The sequence below is a fragment of the Adiantum capillus-veneris genome, chromosome 12 (genome assembly GCF_014529385.1).
Source record: "Adiantum capillus-veneris isolate H3 chromosome 12, ASM1452938v2, whole genome shotgun sequence".
Lineage (NCBI taxonomy): Eukaryota > Viridiplantae > Streptophyta > Polypodiopsida > Polypodiales > Pteridaceae > Adiantum > Adiantum capillus-veneris.
Genome location: NC_140942.1, coordinates 33,067,094 through 33,084,246, shown reverse-complemented (window position 1 = coordinate 33,084,246; position 17,153 = coordinate 33,067,094). Strand labels below are relative to the sequence as shown.

The window sequence follows — 17,153 nt, the reverse complement described above, 5'->3', positions numbered from 1 at the left end:
CGTGGGCACTGCACCGCCTTTACCTGTTCACACTTGTCCGGCCGCCCGCCCGGGCACGGACCGTTAAATTTAATTTCACGAAACTTACCATAAGGCTTTATTAGCTTTATTAGCCTTAGGGTCACTGTTCTAAGGACCCCATCTCATTCATGTGCTTGTACTGACGCGCGTATTTTTCCTGAGCCTAAAATATGAGGCTACTGCTTACCCCTTTCTGAAGACCCGATTTCCCAATCACTAGGGCTTCAGGGTAATTTCTGCTAAGGTCCCTCTGAGGTGTTCTAGCCCGCATTTAGGCTCACCTTAGGCCTTAGAACTGCTAGGTCTATTCTGGTGTGCACACAACTAATTAGATAATTCTTTTCTCGTAAATAAATTAATTATTTACAAAGTCTGACTTAGTTACAGCTTGGGATCATTGATCCAGCATAGCAAAGCAGAGCCCTTCTAGGGAAGTTCATAGTCAGAGGACTTCTTCCAGGTGAGGAGCCCTGGAAGTAGTTCTTGTTGCAGAGACTTCGTGCTAGGGTGCCTCAGTCAGGAGGCCCTTGGCAACCTTCGACCAGATGGATCTTTACAGAGATGCGCCGAGTTGGTTTGAGCAGGAGACTGGAGGACCGCTTCGCTGTGAGTTTGCTTCGTTCTTGGGAGCTCTTACGGCGTGGCCTGGAGCAGCGACAGCCGATGTGCACGAAGGAGCGCCTACGGCAGCCCCTCGTCTGGAACCCCATGGTTAGCACTCAGAGAGGCCACTTGGTTGGTAGTCGGCCTCATGTTTCCTGGGGTCCCATGGTAGCAGGTCCAACGCGCTCTCTAGGTGACTAGCTAGAGTTCACAGGTTTGTCAGAGGAGATGCAGGGTTTCCAGCTGCAGGGCATGAGAGGGGTGCAGAGCATGTGTCAGGACATCTCAGAGTCAGTTCCAGCTGAGTGGCTCATGCCTCTCGAGCCAGTAGCACCCCGGTGGATGGGAGCCTTCACACGACTGGAGGTTCTCATTTCAGTCAGGGCCTGCTCAGAGACTGTCCCAGCCCTGTTCTTCGAGCTTCAGGGTGGGGGACAATTACAGCGAGTTGCAGTAGAGGCCCAGCAGGTAGCAGAGTGCTGTTTTCAAAGGATCCGAGTTGTGGACATCTGTGGGAGAACTTGCGTCATAGACCCTGACCCAACAGCTCTTGAGACTGGACACTGGAGGCTATGGGCTTGGGAGTGTTGTCCACTGGCACGAGTACAGTGGGATCCTGGTGAGTGGCTATGGAGGGACCCCTTCTCTTCTGCAGACCACCCAGGAGTCCCCTTCTTTCAGTACACTGTTTGGCTTGGACATCATATACTTACAGCACACAGAGAGGCCCGCCCCGCTACAGCACGTCATTGGCAGGAGGAGGGCCTCACAGTCGAGTTCTTGGCAGTCTTTTGGCAGAAGCTGTGGAACTCCAGACAGCCGAGGCGCGTCACTTTGTTTCAGTGGCTGGTTGCACACAGAGCTACAGCAGTAGGGAGCTGGCTTGTGCATAGTGGTCTCTCGGCCGCATGTGCAGCCTGTGACCAGTTGGTGGAGAGTCAGCGTCATTGTCTTTGGGACTGTCCCTCGGCCCAGCAGGTGTGGCTACGAGTTCTTCGGTTGATGCCTACTCTCTCCACCGCTAGACAGTACACTTGGGGGGCAGCGGCTTGGTCCAGTCTCACGGGCCCGGCACTTCAGTTTGAGCTATCTTCCACCAGCAAGATGATAGTGATACAGGGGGGGGGGGGGGGCGTCCTTCACTCCAGCCTACTACAAAGCTTACTCCACAGGAGTGGTGCAGTGAGAGAGAGGAGTGTTGGGAGCTCATCAGTGGCCTGACACTATGGTTCATCTGGCGGGCCCGCTGTTTCCGCATTTTTGAGGCCCGCTCTGTGCCGTTCACAGAGACTGTTCGTGACTTTTGGCTAGAGCTGATCCATACTCTCAGAGGACAGCTTGAGGGACTACAGGGCAGCTCCGACTGCATGCGGGAGCGCCGCGAGGCTTTCCTTCGACTCTGGCGCCCTGGGCCTTTCTATACCATTGTCCAGGGTGTGCTCAGATGGCACTACCGACCACCTGTGTGGCTCTTCCCTCCTCCCATCCCTTGATTTAGCCTCATTGTATATATGTTGTTCTTTCATTGGGAGTCTCCCCATCATGTTTGTTGTAGCCCTCTCTTGCAAAGGTGGTTGTAGCCCTACGGGCAGCTTTCATTAACTAATAGAAGGATCTTTTTCTCGGAAAAAAAAACACTACTATTATTCGATCACACCAAGCTTAAAATTGCATTGTTTGGGTATTTTTATGCCTCCCATTCCGCGCCATTCCCGTTCCGGACCCCTCACCATTCCCCGTTCTGCAGGGGATCCCGTCACCGTTCGAGCAATGTAATAAGCAACATTTCATGTGTTTTGTTGTTTTTTCATTTCGACACATTTCATTGCTATCCATTTCAATGCCAAGACAAAACACAATACAAAAGACATATGTTTCTATAGAATACATAATATTAAGAGGTCTAATAGGTGGGTACATCCTATATATATGGTGGCGCAAGTGGTAAAGTATTTTTTCATTACACACTATATAGCTAATTGAATTTTAAAAATTAAATCAATTTTCATTTTGCATTTTGTCTTCTTGTTTCAAGTTTTTTTTGGAACGTTTCAAGCGTTCCGTGTTTCATTTCGTTTCGAGGAGATCAAACGTGTTTTCATGGGAAACTACCAAAGAGTCAACACATTGCTGAACTGGCCTCTCTGGGGCACCTCAAGCTAATCCCAAAATGCCTCCCAACTACTGACCCTCATGCTCTACCTGCCTATCCAGCTTCTCTAGCTCAGCCTCTAAATCTTGGTTTGGTAACCTCACGTCAGGAGGTCTATCTGGGGGATGCTCTGCCTCATCAATCCTCTATCTCACTACCCATCCATGTTCGTTGTTTGAGCGTATTTGGACTTGTTGGAATTGATGACACCCACTTTGAGTAGTTAAGACCCATGTTAGATGGTTTATTGACCAAACATTAGTGGCTTTGCATTTTCTCAGCTTTGCTCTTCCGACTAACAGTTTGCATTGGATTTCAGGTTTTCTATTGCATACTGCAGGGTCTTTTCATCTTTCCTTCATGGTTCTTGTGGTATGCTGGCCTAGATGGTCTTCTGACCCTCGAAAGCAGTCTATCTCGACCCACACACAGTTGTGGCTAAGTGGTCTAGTTCCGGCTTAACAGTCGGATGACAAGGCTGTTAGCCTAGCATCCGAAAAATGCGGCGCAAATTTTTCTGTAGTTCTAGTATGGATTATATAAGCCACTTGCTGTTTAGGTTAACATATAAATATCAGATGCTTTTGAAGCCTAAGTTGTAAATAACAGAAGCTTTTAAACTGCTTTTTGGCTTTGGGAGCTATAAGTATGTGGTCTTAACACCAGTTCTACCTCAAATTGTGGTGAGTGGTCTAACCCTGTACCAATTGTTGTCTAATAAAATAAAGAAATGCCACCAAGGGTGCCTATTTGTGGGCCAACACTTAGTGAAGGGGAACACTGCTTCTTCCATGTCATCTACAATATCCAAGTGTACAGTTACTTCCAGTTGGGTTTCGGTTATGTTTAATTCTATATTATTGATTTTCCACAAGGCATGTGGTGTCAGTCGGTTACAGCCTCGCAGTTGCTTTGACCTGGGCTGACTCAAAGACGATCCTTTTGTGTGGAGGAAAGGGTACGGAAGCCATGCTTTAAAACCTCTTGTTACGCATGGAGCATGGACATTTTGCTTTGCAACAGTTCACATGTAGCTTGAGGTGCCATGGCTGCTGGCCTCACCCAGTGCTTTGGAGAGAGGAGCAGGTTTTGTGGCCTATCAAAGGGTGTATAAAGGAACAGATTGGGCCTCATGAGGGGAGATCTGGTTATGCAGCACGACATTCAGCCAGTAATCCAAGCAGATTAGCACATTCTATTTAGCTTAAGCCCTCAACATGGGTGGGGGATTTTTCCAAGTTGGAGGTGTTGATTACAATTAGAGCATGTACAGACGAGGGAGAGTGCTTCTTCTTTGAAATTCAGGAGGGGTCCTATGTGCATGATCTGCATTGATCTAAGAGTGAACTTTCCAAATTATATGAGATATTGCAGAGGCAGAGTGTCTATGGATTCTAGACACAAATCTTGAGAATTAGTCTGAGGAAGCTGGAAGTAGCAGGCTTTCAGGCATGGCCTCTAGCAAAACTACAATCGGACCTACGGAATGGATGTGGGAGTCAGGACCCCTCTGTCCCCCCCCCCCCCTTTCGGCCCACCCACCTCCCCAGGCCATCCTGGGGTTCGTTTCTTTCAGCAAACTGCACGACTTGGCCGTCATACATATTGATGTCCACATGGGAGGGCATACAAGGGACTGTGGAGCATTAGCAACGACATTACCGAGGATTTTCTATCTAATTTTTGTTCACCACTATGGCAGGCTCCCAGAATTATTGGTTTCGAGTGTGGCTACTTGCACACAAAGGGGTAGTGGTGGGGATTCGGCTATCCTATAGTGGCTGCTCCTCGCTTTGCCTTGGGTGTGGGCATCAAGTGGAACACTAAAATCACAACACCGTTGCTTATGAGATTTCCCAGAGGCACAATGGTTTTGGCAAAAGATTCTTCGTGTGATGGCTTCCATCCTCCAAGACTGCACGCAAGAAGAAAAAAATGAAAAACATTGCCAGAGAGTACTGCACTTTTGAACTAGCATCATGCATATGGAAATACGAGAGGAACCAGAAAGTTTTGAATATATACCACAAGCACAACTGGATCTTTATCAGCTGCTGCACACATCAATATAGATGCAATATCCGAGCCGAAGGGGCCAATCAAACTCTGCACTTCTTTTATCAACGAATGCACAAGCTGTATGAGTAGAAGTCGTACTTCCTCACTTGGTTCCATCAAAATCCCTTTATATTCAGCCTGATTATCGATTGCAGATATCACTGAAGTTCAACGAAGAGCCCATTTGCTGACCTTCATACTTCAGAGTAGAACTTAGTTTTCTCAGCTATGTGTATGAAGGTTTACTTTAAGCCTACCTCTGAAGATGAAAATGAAGATTTTGAGGGTACAGCTTGCAATGGGAATCGCTCAGATATCACTGAAACTATGTAAGGAAGCAAAACAGCAATAGATTGGGGATTGAGCATCAAAAACCTGTGACCCAACACAAAACAGGATCATATAATAACAATGGCATAAAGAAAAATGTTCAAGAAAAAAGAACAAACTTGAAAACAGCGAGAAAACTACAAGAAGACTCTAGTGGAGTTCAAGAAATATCGAACTGTGGATGTTTAGTGGATGAATCCAGAAGATTTGACAGACTGTGACGGGATATAGTTCCATATAGATGCTTTTGGGCTTGCATAAACTTTGTAAATGGATTTTTGACATGGTATTGCAGATGCATCATATTATTATGTGCACATTCACTATGATCGCTGCCCACGGACTTCGGATTACCTCCAAAGAGACATGAGTTGGGACTCTGCCCTATATTGAGATCGAATGTCACGTTATAACTTACATGCATTGTGATTGGACATGTACGTATAATTTGACATATTTTCCAGTACTATTGGAAATGATTTTAGCCAGTAAGAGAATTTTCAGACGCACCGAGGTGTAGGTAGTTAGCTAGCTTGATTCAATGGTTCATACAGCCACCATAGCACATGATTGCATGACTGCATGATTTTTTCTGAATATTCAGCAAGTATGTGTTGATGGGTGTATGTTACTTTCGTTCTTAGATGTGTTTTGGTCCTTGCCTTACACCCTCAAATTGCAGGGTGATTGTTTGATTTTAGAGGGCAGTTTGTGCCAGGTTAAGGGTTAAGGTTTTGCGCCTAGGTCAAAGGCGCAACCAATCATTGTGTCCATTAGCCAGTCACAGATACAATCTCTCTCTTATAGAAAGGTGGCTCATGCCAAACTCTAAGTTCAAGCCAGAATCCTCGCATGCCACGTAAAACCGATTGCTACTGGAACACAAGCCGTAATAAACAAAACATATTTCAAATCAAACAAGAAACTATATGGAGTTAGAAACTATAGAGACTAAACTTGTACACTACACTAAATGGGTGAAATCTCCCTCTCAAAAGCACCGGCCCATACACAGCACCCCTAGAGCTATTTGTTTACTTGATCACGAGAAAGAGTGTATACAATCAATCTATGCACCTTCACTGAATCTGAATACAACAGGCACGTTCCTCATATACTTGTAGCTCTTGGTTTCCTTTGGTGACCCCAAAAGAAATCGCTATAAACAGCTTGTACATAAAAAGCAACTTGTGTTCCTGTAGCCCATGAGGCTTGTCAGACAAGCCTCTGTGTGAAACATACTACATCAGCATCTGTACATACTACCATGGCATCACTTGTGTGTCCAGCTGACACACCTGCTCTATCCATACAATGTGCCATGTTACAAGCTTGGACGCTCCAAGCGAGAAACCGTATGTCAATGTTCCCCGCATCAAAGCACTTCCCCTCCTTGATGAAGCAAGCTCGCTCCTGAGGAGTAAGCTTGGGTCGTGCATCCTTCTTCTCTGGGTTGCTCTTTCTCTTTCTACTTTCATTCCCAGAAGTCTGTTCGGCTCGTTGTGTCATGGCCTCATCCGTGGGGTAGGTCAGACTGCCAGAGCGAATGGCAAAGCTCCGCTTTGCATGACTCATCAACTCCTGAATAGAAGCTGACTTCTGCTCCAACCAGTGATCTCGGATCTTTGTAGGTAGACCCAAGGTGAACCGCTCAATCTGTTCTCTGAACGAGATCTTCTTGAATGAAGAGGCAGGTAAAAAGAGCTCCAGAATCTCTCACAGTAAGCATTTATTGTATCTCTCTTGGTCATCCGAAGATGCTTCCAAGCAACTCGTATATCGCGTTCATACTCTTGCGTCAACCAAGAAGAAATAAAAAGCTTCTTAAATTTCAGCCATTTAACTGGCACAGTCTCGTTTAAAAGAAGCGTGGACCACCAAGTTCGAGCATTTCCCTTAAAGTAAGAGGCAGATCTCCGAATCTTGGAGTGCTCTAAGTAGCGTCCTCCCGAAAAAGCGATGTCAAACTGCTGTATAAAAGACAAAGCCTTCGAAGCATCTGAGTATCTTGAAAAAGTGTCCAATTTGATCGACTGTCCACCTTCCTTAAACTCTCGGACTTTCTTGCTTTTATCTTCCAGAAAGTCATATTGGTTGGCTTTATAAAAATTCTTCTTGTTCGCATAAAAGTTTTCGTCATTGGAGTCTGAACTGTCTGTAGAGGAGTCCTCTGTAGAATTGTCACTCATTGGGCGAGATTTAGGCTTCTTTGCCTTTTTCTTGCCCTTTCCGAAGCATTGTTTCTTGCTTCGTTTTTTGCCTTTTCTGTCTTCTTCGCTCAAATCTGAAGAGCTAGAAGAACTGTCAGAAGAAGAAGAAGAAGAAGAATTGGGTACTCCTTCAAAGTGAACACGCTTCTTTTGTTTCTTTGCTTTGTCAAATGTCGACTGACGACCCAAATACCCCGAGAAGTCAATACCTTTGTTCTGCTTTTTGCCGTGCTTTTTGGCTTTCTATTGCGCATCAAAAAGCTAAGCAATCTGTGCATCAACCACCTCTTCTAATTCCTTCTCTGAATATTGTTTGTGATCAGAAGGTTTCTTGAGAGCGGGTTTCGGGGGTGGTGTAGTGGTTTTTTGCCACTGCGCATGCACTTCCTAAAAAGAAGTCTCGCTCATATATTTTGCCAATTTCGGATCCTTCGCAAAACTGAGCATCATCTTTGTTGCATCGCCGATCAATTGACGACGCTTCATCTCTCTTTGCTCCGCCTGAGTAGGCCGAGGCGGGCCATGCTCTCTGCCGGAATCTTTGTTGTGATCTCTGCCCGCATCTCCAGATGCAGAGGGAGTCGACTGATCCTTGCGTGAAGCCATAGGTGCCGCGGAAAAAAATTTGGGGATCAGATTTCCCGTAGAAGAGAAATCGGTCGTGCTCTGATACCACTGTAACAGACTTGGACACTCCAAGTCAAGAATCAATCACAACAGAACCAAATAACCACTTCAAAACAATTCATAGATCACAATAGATTTGCACTGGCCCGGCGGAGTTCCGTGCCTAGAGAGATTGGCCCCAAAGACTGGCGCCCCTTTCGGTATTTCTTTATGTATTAATCAATGATCAAAGTACAAGAGAGCGGTTAGGGTTTCACTCTCAGACTCTGCGTCTAGATGCTCTACAGAGTGAGCCCTAAACCACTTATTTAAAGTTTACAAAGGATGCCCAAAAGCAGAGCCCCAAAAGCTTCAGTTCCCAAAAGCAAAATTCTCTCTCTCTCTCTCTCTCTCTCTCTCTCTCTCTCTCTCTCTCTCTCTCTCTCTCTCTCTCTCTCTCTCTCTCTCTCTCTCTCCCAAAAGCAGATGAGGATGGATCCTCACCATTTCTTCCATCTTTGTTTCTCACACTGTTACATCCAGTTTACCGGGTACCTATTGTATCAGCTGCTACACCCACGTAGTTTTAGATTGTAGTAGTAGTAGTAGTATTTTGTTCCACTTCTAGTTCTTTTGTACCCAGACATGGTATTAGATTCACTATTTTGTAACTGATTGGTCTCATAGGTCATTTTGGCCTTTTGAAGACGTTAATATAACATTTCATTTCATTTCATTTCTCTCTCTCTCTCTCTCACAGGAGAGTTCTAATAAAATAAAGCAAGGGAATTTTCTCTCTCTCTCTCTCTCAGGTCCAATTTGCGTTCAGCGCCGTAAAATCCGAAAGTCCGTACTGCTGTCACATGGCATTTTTGCCGCCTGATTTAGGGTTTCAGCCAGCAGTTAGGGTTAGGGTTTCCAGAAATTAGGGTTTCTGCAAATTAGGGTTTGCAGGTTTTAGGGTTTCTGGTAGAAATTAGGGTTTCTGCTCTTGGTAGCCACGTCATCACTTTGTGACACCTATTTTCCCTATTTTAGCCATTTTTCACTTATTATTATTAAGTGACTTTGTTGGAAAATTGGGTAGGGCAATTCTCGTAAGATAATATATAAGGAAACTAGCACTAGCACTTTCTGGAAGAAGAGGCAGCAGAGACCAAGTTTCTGACAGAGCACCTTCTCAGCAAGACCCCCGGGCATGACAACCTAGCGTTTTCAGCCATCAAGAAGCATAGCATTTTTCATCAACTGCAGAACAAGCCCAGCGTTTTGCAGATTGCAGATCAGCCCTGGCATTAGCATATCACAGAACCAGCCTAGTGTTTTTGCAACAGATCAGCCCTAGAGTTTTTGCAAGTTGCAGATACCTAGCGTTTTGCAAATTCCCAGCAACAATTCAGCCCATAGCATCAGTGTTTTCAGTTTTCAGCAGTCCGACTCCGCACCGCAGCCTCCAGATCTCACCTTCCCGCAGCAAATCCTCGTTGCACGGTTACATCAGCCAGTGTTTGCAGATTCAGCCATCACATTCAAATCTTGCTGATCTCTAACAGATGTCGAGATGCACTAAGTTCAAATCATTCATCTCTATAGAGATTTTCCGTCAAAAATTTGCCAAAATCTCCACTGATTTCTTCAATTCCCCCGCTGAGTTTTATATTTTCTTCATCTCCCCTGTGACCCACAGTCAAAGAGGTGTTGTCTCTGTCGAAATTCTCCGCAAGAACCCATGTGTGTTGCAGAAGCGACTGGATCCTCCGTAGAAGAAGAATCGTTCTGACTCCGATACCACTGTTACCGGCTTGGACACTCCAAGCGAGAAATCATTAGGAACACACAAACAGAAACTACAAAATTATTGAACTTTAAGAGAGAGAGAGAGAGAGAGAGAGAGAGAGAGAGAGAGAGAGAGAGAGAGAGAGAGAGAAAAGCAAAGTTGACACAGCATGGCAGAGTTTTGAACCAAGGCGCACTCGGCCTAAAGACTGGCGCCCCTTTCGATATTTCTTTATTGTTTCACTTTGCAAAGTACAACTCCCGAGGTCCAACTCTCTCTGAGACTCTGAGTCCAAATGCTCTCTGAGAAGTGGCCCTCTGGGCAGTTATAAACTTACAAGGGATGCCCAAAAGCAAAGCCCCAAAAACTTATGTTCTAACTTCTAAGCACAAACCGCCAAAAGCATTTGCTACCAACTTACTACATGGGTTGACACAGCATGGCAGAGTTTTGAACCAAGGCGCAATGGGCCTAAAGACTGGCGTCCCTTTCGATTTTCTTTATGTCACGTGACACATCCAACCCTATGTGTCCGTGGACAAGCTACAACACGACAAGGGTTCAGTCAGTCCAGCCAGTCTAGAAGTGATCTGGCACTTTTGTGAGTTTATTCGTAGACCGTGCATGCCCAATCACTTAGAGTAGATACATATCCTTGGGTTGCACACAGCATGGTCATAAGCATTCCCATCAGAATCCTTCAAGGGAATTTTCCAGTGCATTTAGCCTATTTTCCCTATTTTTGACATTTTTCACTTATTATTTTTAAGTGACTTTTGTTGGAAAGTAGGTAGGGCAATTTTGCTAAGTTTGTATATAAGCAAATGTCACAAAGTGATGACGTGGCGGACAGCAGAAACCCTAAAATTCTTGCAAACCCTAATTTCTGCCAAAAACCCTAATTTCCGGAAATCGCGGAGGTTGAAATAAATATATTTATTTATTTATTTATTTATTTATTTATTTATTTATTTATTTATATTTAATGATGAGCGACGCGAATTTCGCTTTTGAAGAGAATGCTTTTTTTTAACAAAAAAAAAGGAGAACTTGAGAGAGAAGAGCTTTTGAACTCTTATGCTTTTTATTTTAAAAGCTTTTGGGGCTCTGCTTTTGGGCATCCCTTGTACCTTTAAATATGTGGAGAGGGCTTCACTTCTCAGAGCATCTGGATGCAGAGTTTGAGAGTGAAACCCTAGCCACACTCTTGTACTTTGATCTGATTAATATAAAAAGAAATACCGAAAGGGGCGCCAGTCTTTGGGGCCAATATCTCTAGGCACGGAACTCCACCGGGCCAGTGCAAATCTATTGTGATCTGTGAATTATTTTGAAGTGGTTATTTGGTGCTGTCGCGGTTGATTCTTGACTTGGAGTGTCCAAGTCTGTTACAGTGGTATCAGAGCACGGCCAATTTCTCTTCTACGGGAAATCCGATCCCCGAATTTTTTTCTGCGGCACCTATGGCTTCAGGCAATGATCAATCGACTCCCTCTACATCTGGAGATGCGGGCAGGGATCACAACGAAGATTCCGGAACGGAGTATGGCCCGCCTAGGCCTACTCCAGTGGAGCAGCGAGAGATGGAGCGTCGAAAATTGATTGATGATGCAACAAAGATGATGCTCAATTTTGCCAAGGACCCGAAGATGGCAAAATATATGAACCAGACCTCTTTGGAAGAGGTACAGACAGAGTGGCAGAGAACCACAACCACTCCCGAAACCCGCTCTCAAGAAATCTTCTGCCTCCAAGAAATATACGGAGAAGGAACTGGAGAACGTGGTTGATGCACGGATTGCTCAGCTTTTCGACGTGCAAAAGAAGGACAAAAAGCATGGCAAAAAGCAGAAGAAAGGCACTGACTTCCCGGGATATTTGGGTCGTCGGTCGACATTCGACAAGGCAAAGAAACTGAAGAAGCGCGTCAAGTTTGAAGGCCTACCCAGTTCTTTTTCTTCTTCTTCTTCTTCTGACAATTCTTCTAGCTCTTTAGACTCGAGCAAAGAAGACAGGAAAAGCAAAAAGCGAAGCAAGAAACAACGCTTCGGAAAGGGCAAGAAAATGGCAAGGAAGTCTAAGTCTCGCCCAGTGAGTGACACTTCTACAGAGGACTCGTCTACGGACAGTTTAGACTCTGACAACGAGAACTTTTATGCGAACAAGAAGAATTTTTACAAAGCCAACCAGTATGACTTTCTCGAAGATAAAAGCAAGAAAGTCCGATAGTTTAAAGAAGGTGGCCACTCGATCAAGTTTGATACTTTCTCAGGATACTCAAATGCTTCGAAGGCTTTGTCTTTTATACAGCAGTTTGACATCGCTTTCGCGGGAGGACGCTATTCAGAGCACTCCAAGATTCGGAGAGCTGCCTCTTATTTTAAGGGGAATGCTCGCACTTGGTGGTCCACGCTTCTATTAAGCAAGACTGTGTCAGTTACATGGCTGAAATTCAAGAGGCTTTTTATTTCTTCTTGGTTGACTCAAGAGTTTGAGCGAGATATACGAGCTGCTTGGAACCATCTCCGGATGACCAAGAGCGATACAGTGAATTCTTACTGTGAAAGATGCTGGAACTCTTTTCTACCTGCCTCTTCATTCAAGAAGATCTCGTTCAGAGAACGGATTGAGCGGTTTACATTGGGTCTACCTTCAGAGATCTGAGACCACTGCTTGGAACAGAAGTCGGCTTCTATTCAGGAGTTGATGAGTCATGCGAAGCGGGGCTTTGCAATTCACTCTGGCAGTCTGACCTAACCCACAGATGAGGTCACGACACAACGAACCGGACAGACTTCTAGGAATGAAAGTAGAAAAAGAAAGAGCAACCCAGAGAAAAGGATGCACGACCCAGACTTACTCCTCAGGAGCGGACTCGCTACATCAGGGAGGGGAAGTGCTTTGGATGCGGGGAAACTGGACATATCTCCGCGAGGTGCCCTAAAAAGGCACAAAAAGAACAGAATGACAAGGACGACGAAAGGCCTGAGACTTCGAGAGCAGCTGAGGACCGTGTACGAAAAGGCAAGATGAAAACAGGACTGGTTCCAGATTGTGTGGGTACTAATCCCGACACCATGGATGAGAGTACAGAACTTTGCCGAGCTTGGGGCAAAGTGAAAGATCAAGAGGCCCTGATTTTCTTTGATGGAGGAGCCAAGGCCAACTTCATTTCACCGGAATTGGCGGCGTGGCTCGAGATTACTCCCGATCGGATGGGACCACTTGCAGAGGCAGTTCTAGCGGCACTCAGCAGGGACGTAGCCATTACACCTGTCATTGGCAAACTTTGGTTGCATTGTCAGGGGTATTTGGGGCATGAGGACTTCTTCATAATGCCTTTGGAGGGTTGTGATGTTCTCTTAGGGATTCCCTGGTACCACAAGAACAACGCCGTGGTCAACTATCGGGCGAGAAAAGCGACTTTGACTACAGAAAAGGGCAGAACAATTGTACTTGATATTAAACTGAAGGGCGAGTCTGTCCCTATTGTATCGACTTTGGCCATTTTAAAATTAATGAAATCCAGTCTGTTTGTTTACTCGATCTTTATGAAAGAGTTGAGTGATGATGATAGGACAAATATGTCTAAACTTGATAAAGAACGCCAAGATTTTCTACACTCTCACGCCGATTGCTTCTCAGAAGGCCTTCCAGGAGAGTTACCACCTGCTCGTCCTGAAGATCATACCATTGATCTGATACCTGGTAGTACACCACCGAACCGGCCACCCTACCGTGTGAGCCAAGCACAGAATGAAGAGATTATGAACCAAGTGAAAGACCTCTTGGAAAAGGGTCTTGTCCAGCCTAGTACTTCACCGTATTGCTCTCCAGTGTTGTTGGTTTTGAAGAAAGACGGATCTTGGAGAATGTGCATCGATTATAGAGCTCTCAACAAAATCACCATCAAGAACAGATTTCCGATTCCTAGGATCGATGATATACTCGACAGGTTACAGGATCCTCGTGCTTTAGCAGGATTGACTTGAAGAGTGGATATCATCAGATCAGAATAGCGCCGGGAGACGTCTACAAGACAGCTTTTCGAACGACTTTTGGGTTATTTGAGTTTTTGGTGATGCCTTTTGGCTTAACCAATGCTCCTGCGACATTTAACCGGATGATGGATAGGATTTTTCGAGAGTATAGGCTATTTGTTGGCACTTTCTTTGACGACATCATTGTTTTCTCCAAGAATGAGGCAGAACACAGAGATCATCTGCTTCAGGTCTTTCAAGCATTACGAGATCACAAGTTAGTGATTAATGCAAAGAAAAGTGAATTTTTCCTACCAGAGATACACTTTTTGGGACACATTGTGTCAGCAACAGGAGTGCAAATGGATCCGGCCAAGATAGAGACTATCCGTGATTGGCCCGACTTGAAGAATGTCCATGAAGTTAGAAGCTTCTTGGGACTATGTTCGTACTACAGGCGGTTCATACAAAAGTTTGCAGAGGTTGCTTCCCCTTTGCATATCTTGACACAGAAAGGAGTACCTTTTTCGTGGGGACCCACAGAGGTGACTGCCTTTCAGACATTGAAAGAGAAATTGACTATGGGACCTATTTTGACTTTGCCGGACTTGCAGAAGTCATTTGAAGTATATTGTGATGCTTGTGGTCGTAGTCTGGGTGCGGTCTTGATGCAAGAAGGCCATGTCATAGCTTACGAGAGCCGTTTGTTCTCTAGGCCGGAGATGACAGCACAGATCTATGAGAAAGAGCTTTTGGCGGTTATCCATGCTCTTACTCAGTGGCGGCATTACCTACTCGGAGCGGATTTTACTGTCTTTACAGACCATCAAAGTTTGCGCTACTTCTTGTCACAGAAGCAGCTTTCGGAAAAGCAGATGCGGTGGGCGAACATCTTGTCACAGTTCCACTTCCAGATTGTCCATTTGCAAGGACAGAAGAATGTGGTGGCAGATGCTTTGTCTCGGAAACCGTTGGTTCTGGCTATTTCCGCGATACATCATAGGAGCTTCGAGGATAAGGTCGATCAGTATGCCACAGATACAGATTTTGCTACGGGATGGGGAGACAGTAGCTGGATACTCCCTTCGGGAAGGCTACTTGATGAAAAAGACTATGTTGTGCGTTACACAGCCGTTGAGAGAGAAGGTTATGACTGAATGCCACTGTCCACCTTTTACGGGTCACCGCGGCATTGCTACCACCATGAAAGGGGTAGAGAGATATTTCTTTTGGCCGAGACTCAAGAAAGATGTGGAAGGGTTTGTGCGCAGTTGCTTGGTATGCCAGAAGGTCAAGTTTGACAGGCATAAAGCACAGGAATTGTTACAGCCTTTACCCATACCCACCCGCCCCTGAGAAAGTATAGCGATGGATTTCATTTTTGATCTCCCGAGAACACAGAGTGGTCACGATGGTATCTGGACTATTATTGACAGATTTAGCAAACAGGCGCATTTCATTCCAGTGAAGAAAACAGTCAAGCCGGATCACTTAGCGAGACTGTTTGTGGCCCAGATTTTTAGATTACATGGCATGCCTGAGACAATTGTCTCCGACAGAGACCCCAGATTTACGAGTTTGTTTTGGAAGGCAATTTGGGAGAACATTGGCACGCGGTTGCAGTTCTCGTCATCGTTCCACCCGCAGATTGACGGGCAATCCGAGATTGCCAATTCAGTGGTTCTAGATTTATTGAAGTCTTATATCTCAGATCAGAAGACTCAATGGGAAAGATATTTACCTTTGGTGGAATTTGCCTACAATCACACGATACACTCGTCGACGGGGAAGGCGCCATTTGAGATTGTTGAAGGTGCTGCGAAGGTTCCACCCTTCCTGAGCACGAAAGATAAGATCTTTGAAGCGGATGAATATACGCGAGATCTGGATACGGCTTTTGCCAAGGTTCGTGAGACTTTGCAGAAGTCTCAAGAACGACAGAAAAAGGCAGCGGATCGCCATCGTCGCGACATGAAATTGAAGGAGGATGATTGGGTGCTCTTACGTTTTGAGAACGCCCGCCTACGAAAGAAAAAGGGAAAGGAGAGGCTTTTTCCAAAGCTTAGTATGTGATACTACGGCCCTTTCCAGATTACTGAAAAGATAAATGAAGTCTCCTTCCGACTGAAACTGCCAGATACTTGGAGGATTCACAATGCATTTCATGTGAGTCTCTTGAAACCTTTTAAAGGTGATGTGCCTGATGATGGGGAGCCTGATGAGCAACCCGAAGTGGAAGAAAACGAGGAGATCCTTGTTCCTGAACAGATTTTGGTAAGAATACGAAGAATAAGGGTAAAGTCCGAAGGCAGTTCTTGGTTAAGTTCAAGAATTATCCTGCACTTGATGCGAAGTGGATGGAGGAGGAGGACCTAGCAGATACTCCTCAGATTGTGAAACTTTACCTCGACGCTTTTGGTTTAGCATAGTCTACTCCAAATGGAACCCAAAATTCAGCTTGGCCGGAGATCTGGTGCAGTGGGATGCACAAGAGGGGAGTCACTCCACTCCTTTGTCAACAAATGCCTTGATTTAGATACTAGAGTCACTGATGTCTCTTTGAGCTTCAGGGATACTGAGAGCTGACAGTATTCTGCTGTATGACTTTATGAAATGGAATTCCTGATAATGATACTGATTTGTTCTTGACTTCTTGTGAGTGCACGAACTGACAGACGAAATGACTGCAGCATTTTGGTCTGATTGATCTCGAAAAGACATGTTTGCAATAGGGGTTAGTCAATCAGACATCGATGAGGTCCCGATTGGACCTAGATGTGATTGCTAGCTACATTGCCGACAAATCATGGTCTAAGATCCGAATGAATGTTGAATGTCATGTGATGTCCTATGATGTCTAGTGATGTCCTGTGATGTGACTGTCGATTTTGTACATGTGCTAGATGTGTGTTCCTAGTACGTAGGTACTAACAGTCGATGTCTGCTAAGACGGTTTATGGCTTTTGTCGGTTTTGCAGGCGTAATCGCGGTCGATTACAATGCTTTCAAGAGGGGGGTATGTCACAAAGTGATGACGTGGCGGACAACAGAAACCCTAAAATTCCTGCAAACCCTAATTTCTGCCAAAAACCCTAATTTCCGGAAATCGCGGAGGTTGAAAAAAAAATAATTAAAAAAAATGAATGATGAGCGACGCGAATTTCGCTTTTGAAGAGAATGCTTTTTTTTAACAAAAAAAAAGGAGAACTTGAGAGAGAAGAGCTTTTGAACTCTTATAATTTTTATTTTAAAAGCTTTTGGGGCTCTGCTTTTGGGCATCCCTTGTACCTTTAAATATGTGGAGAGGGCTTCATTTCTCAGAGCATCTGGATGCAGAGTTTGAGAGCGAAACCCTAGCCACACTCTTGTACTTTGATCTGATTAATACAAAAAGAAATACCGAAAGGGGCGCCAGT

The 17,153-nt window shown here is 45.1% G+C and overlaps 1 protein-coding gene across 1 annotated transcript in view; it reads right to left on the bottom strand.

Moving 5' to 3' along the window:
* The window catches only part of LOC147445550 (uncharacterized), a 121,915-nt gene that overhangs the window by 98,967 nt on the left and 5,795 nt on the right, over positions 1–17,153 (bottom strand). The window contains exons 2-3 of the mRNA XM_086525030.1: positions 5,092–5,209; positions 4,802–4,972 (exon numbers count right to left, since the gene is read on the bottom strand). Of these exons, the coding sequence (XP_086381156.1) occupies positions 4,802–4,972; positions 5,092–5,209 (289 nt within the window). The remainder of the gene's footprint in view (positions 1–4,801; positions 4,973–5,091; positions 5,210–17,153) is intronic.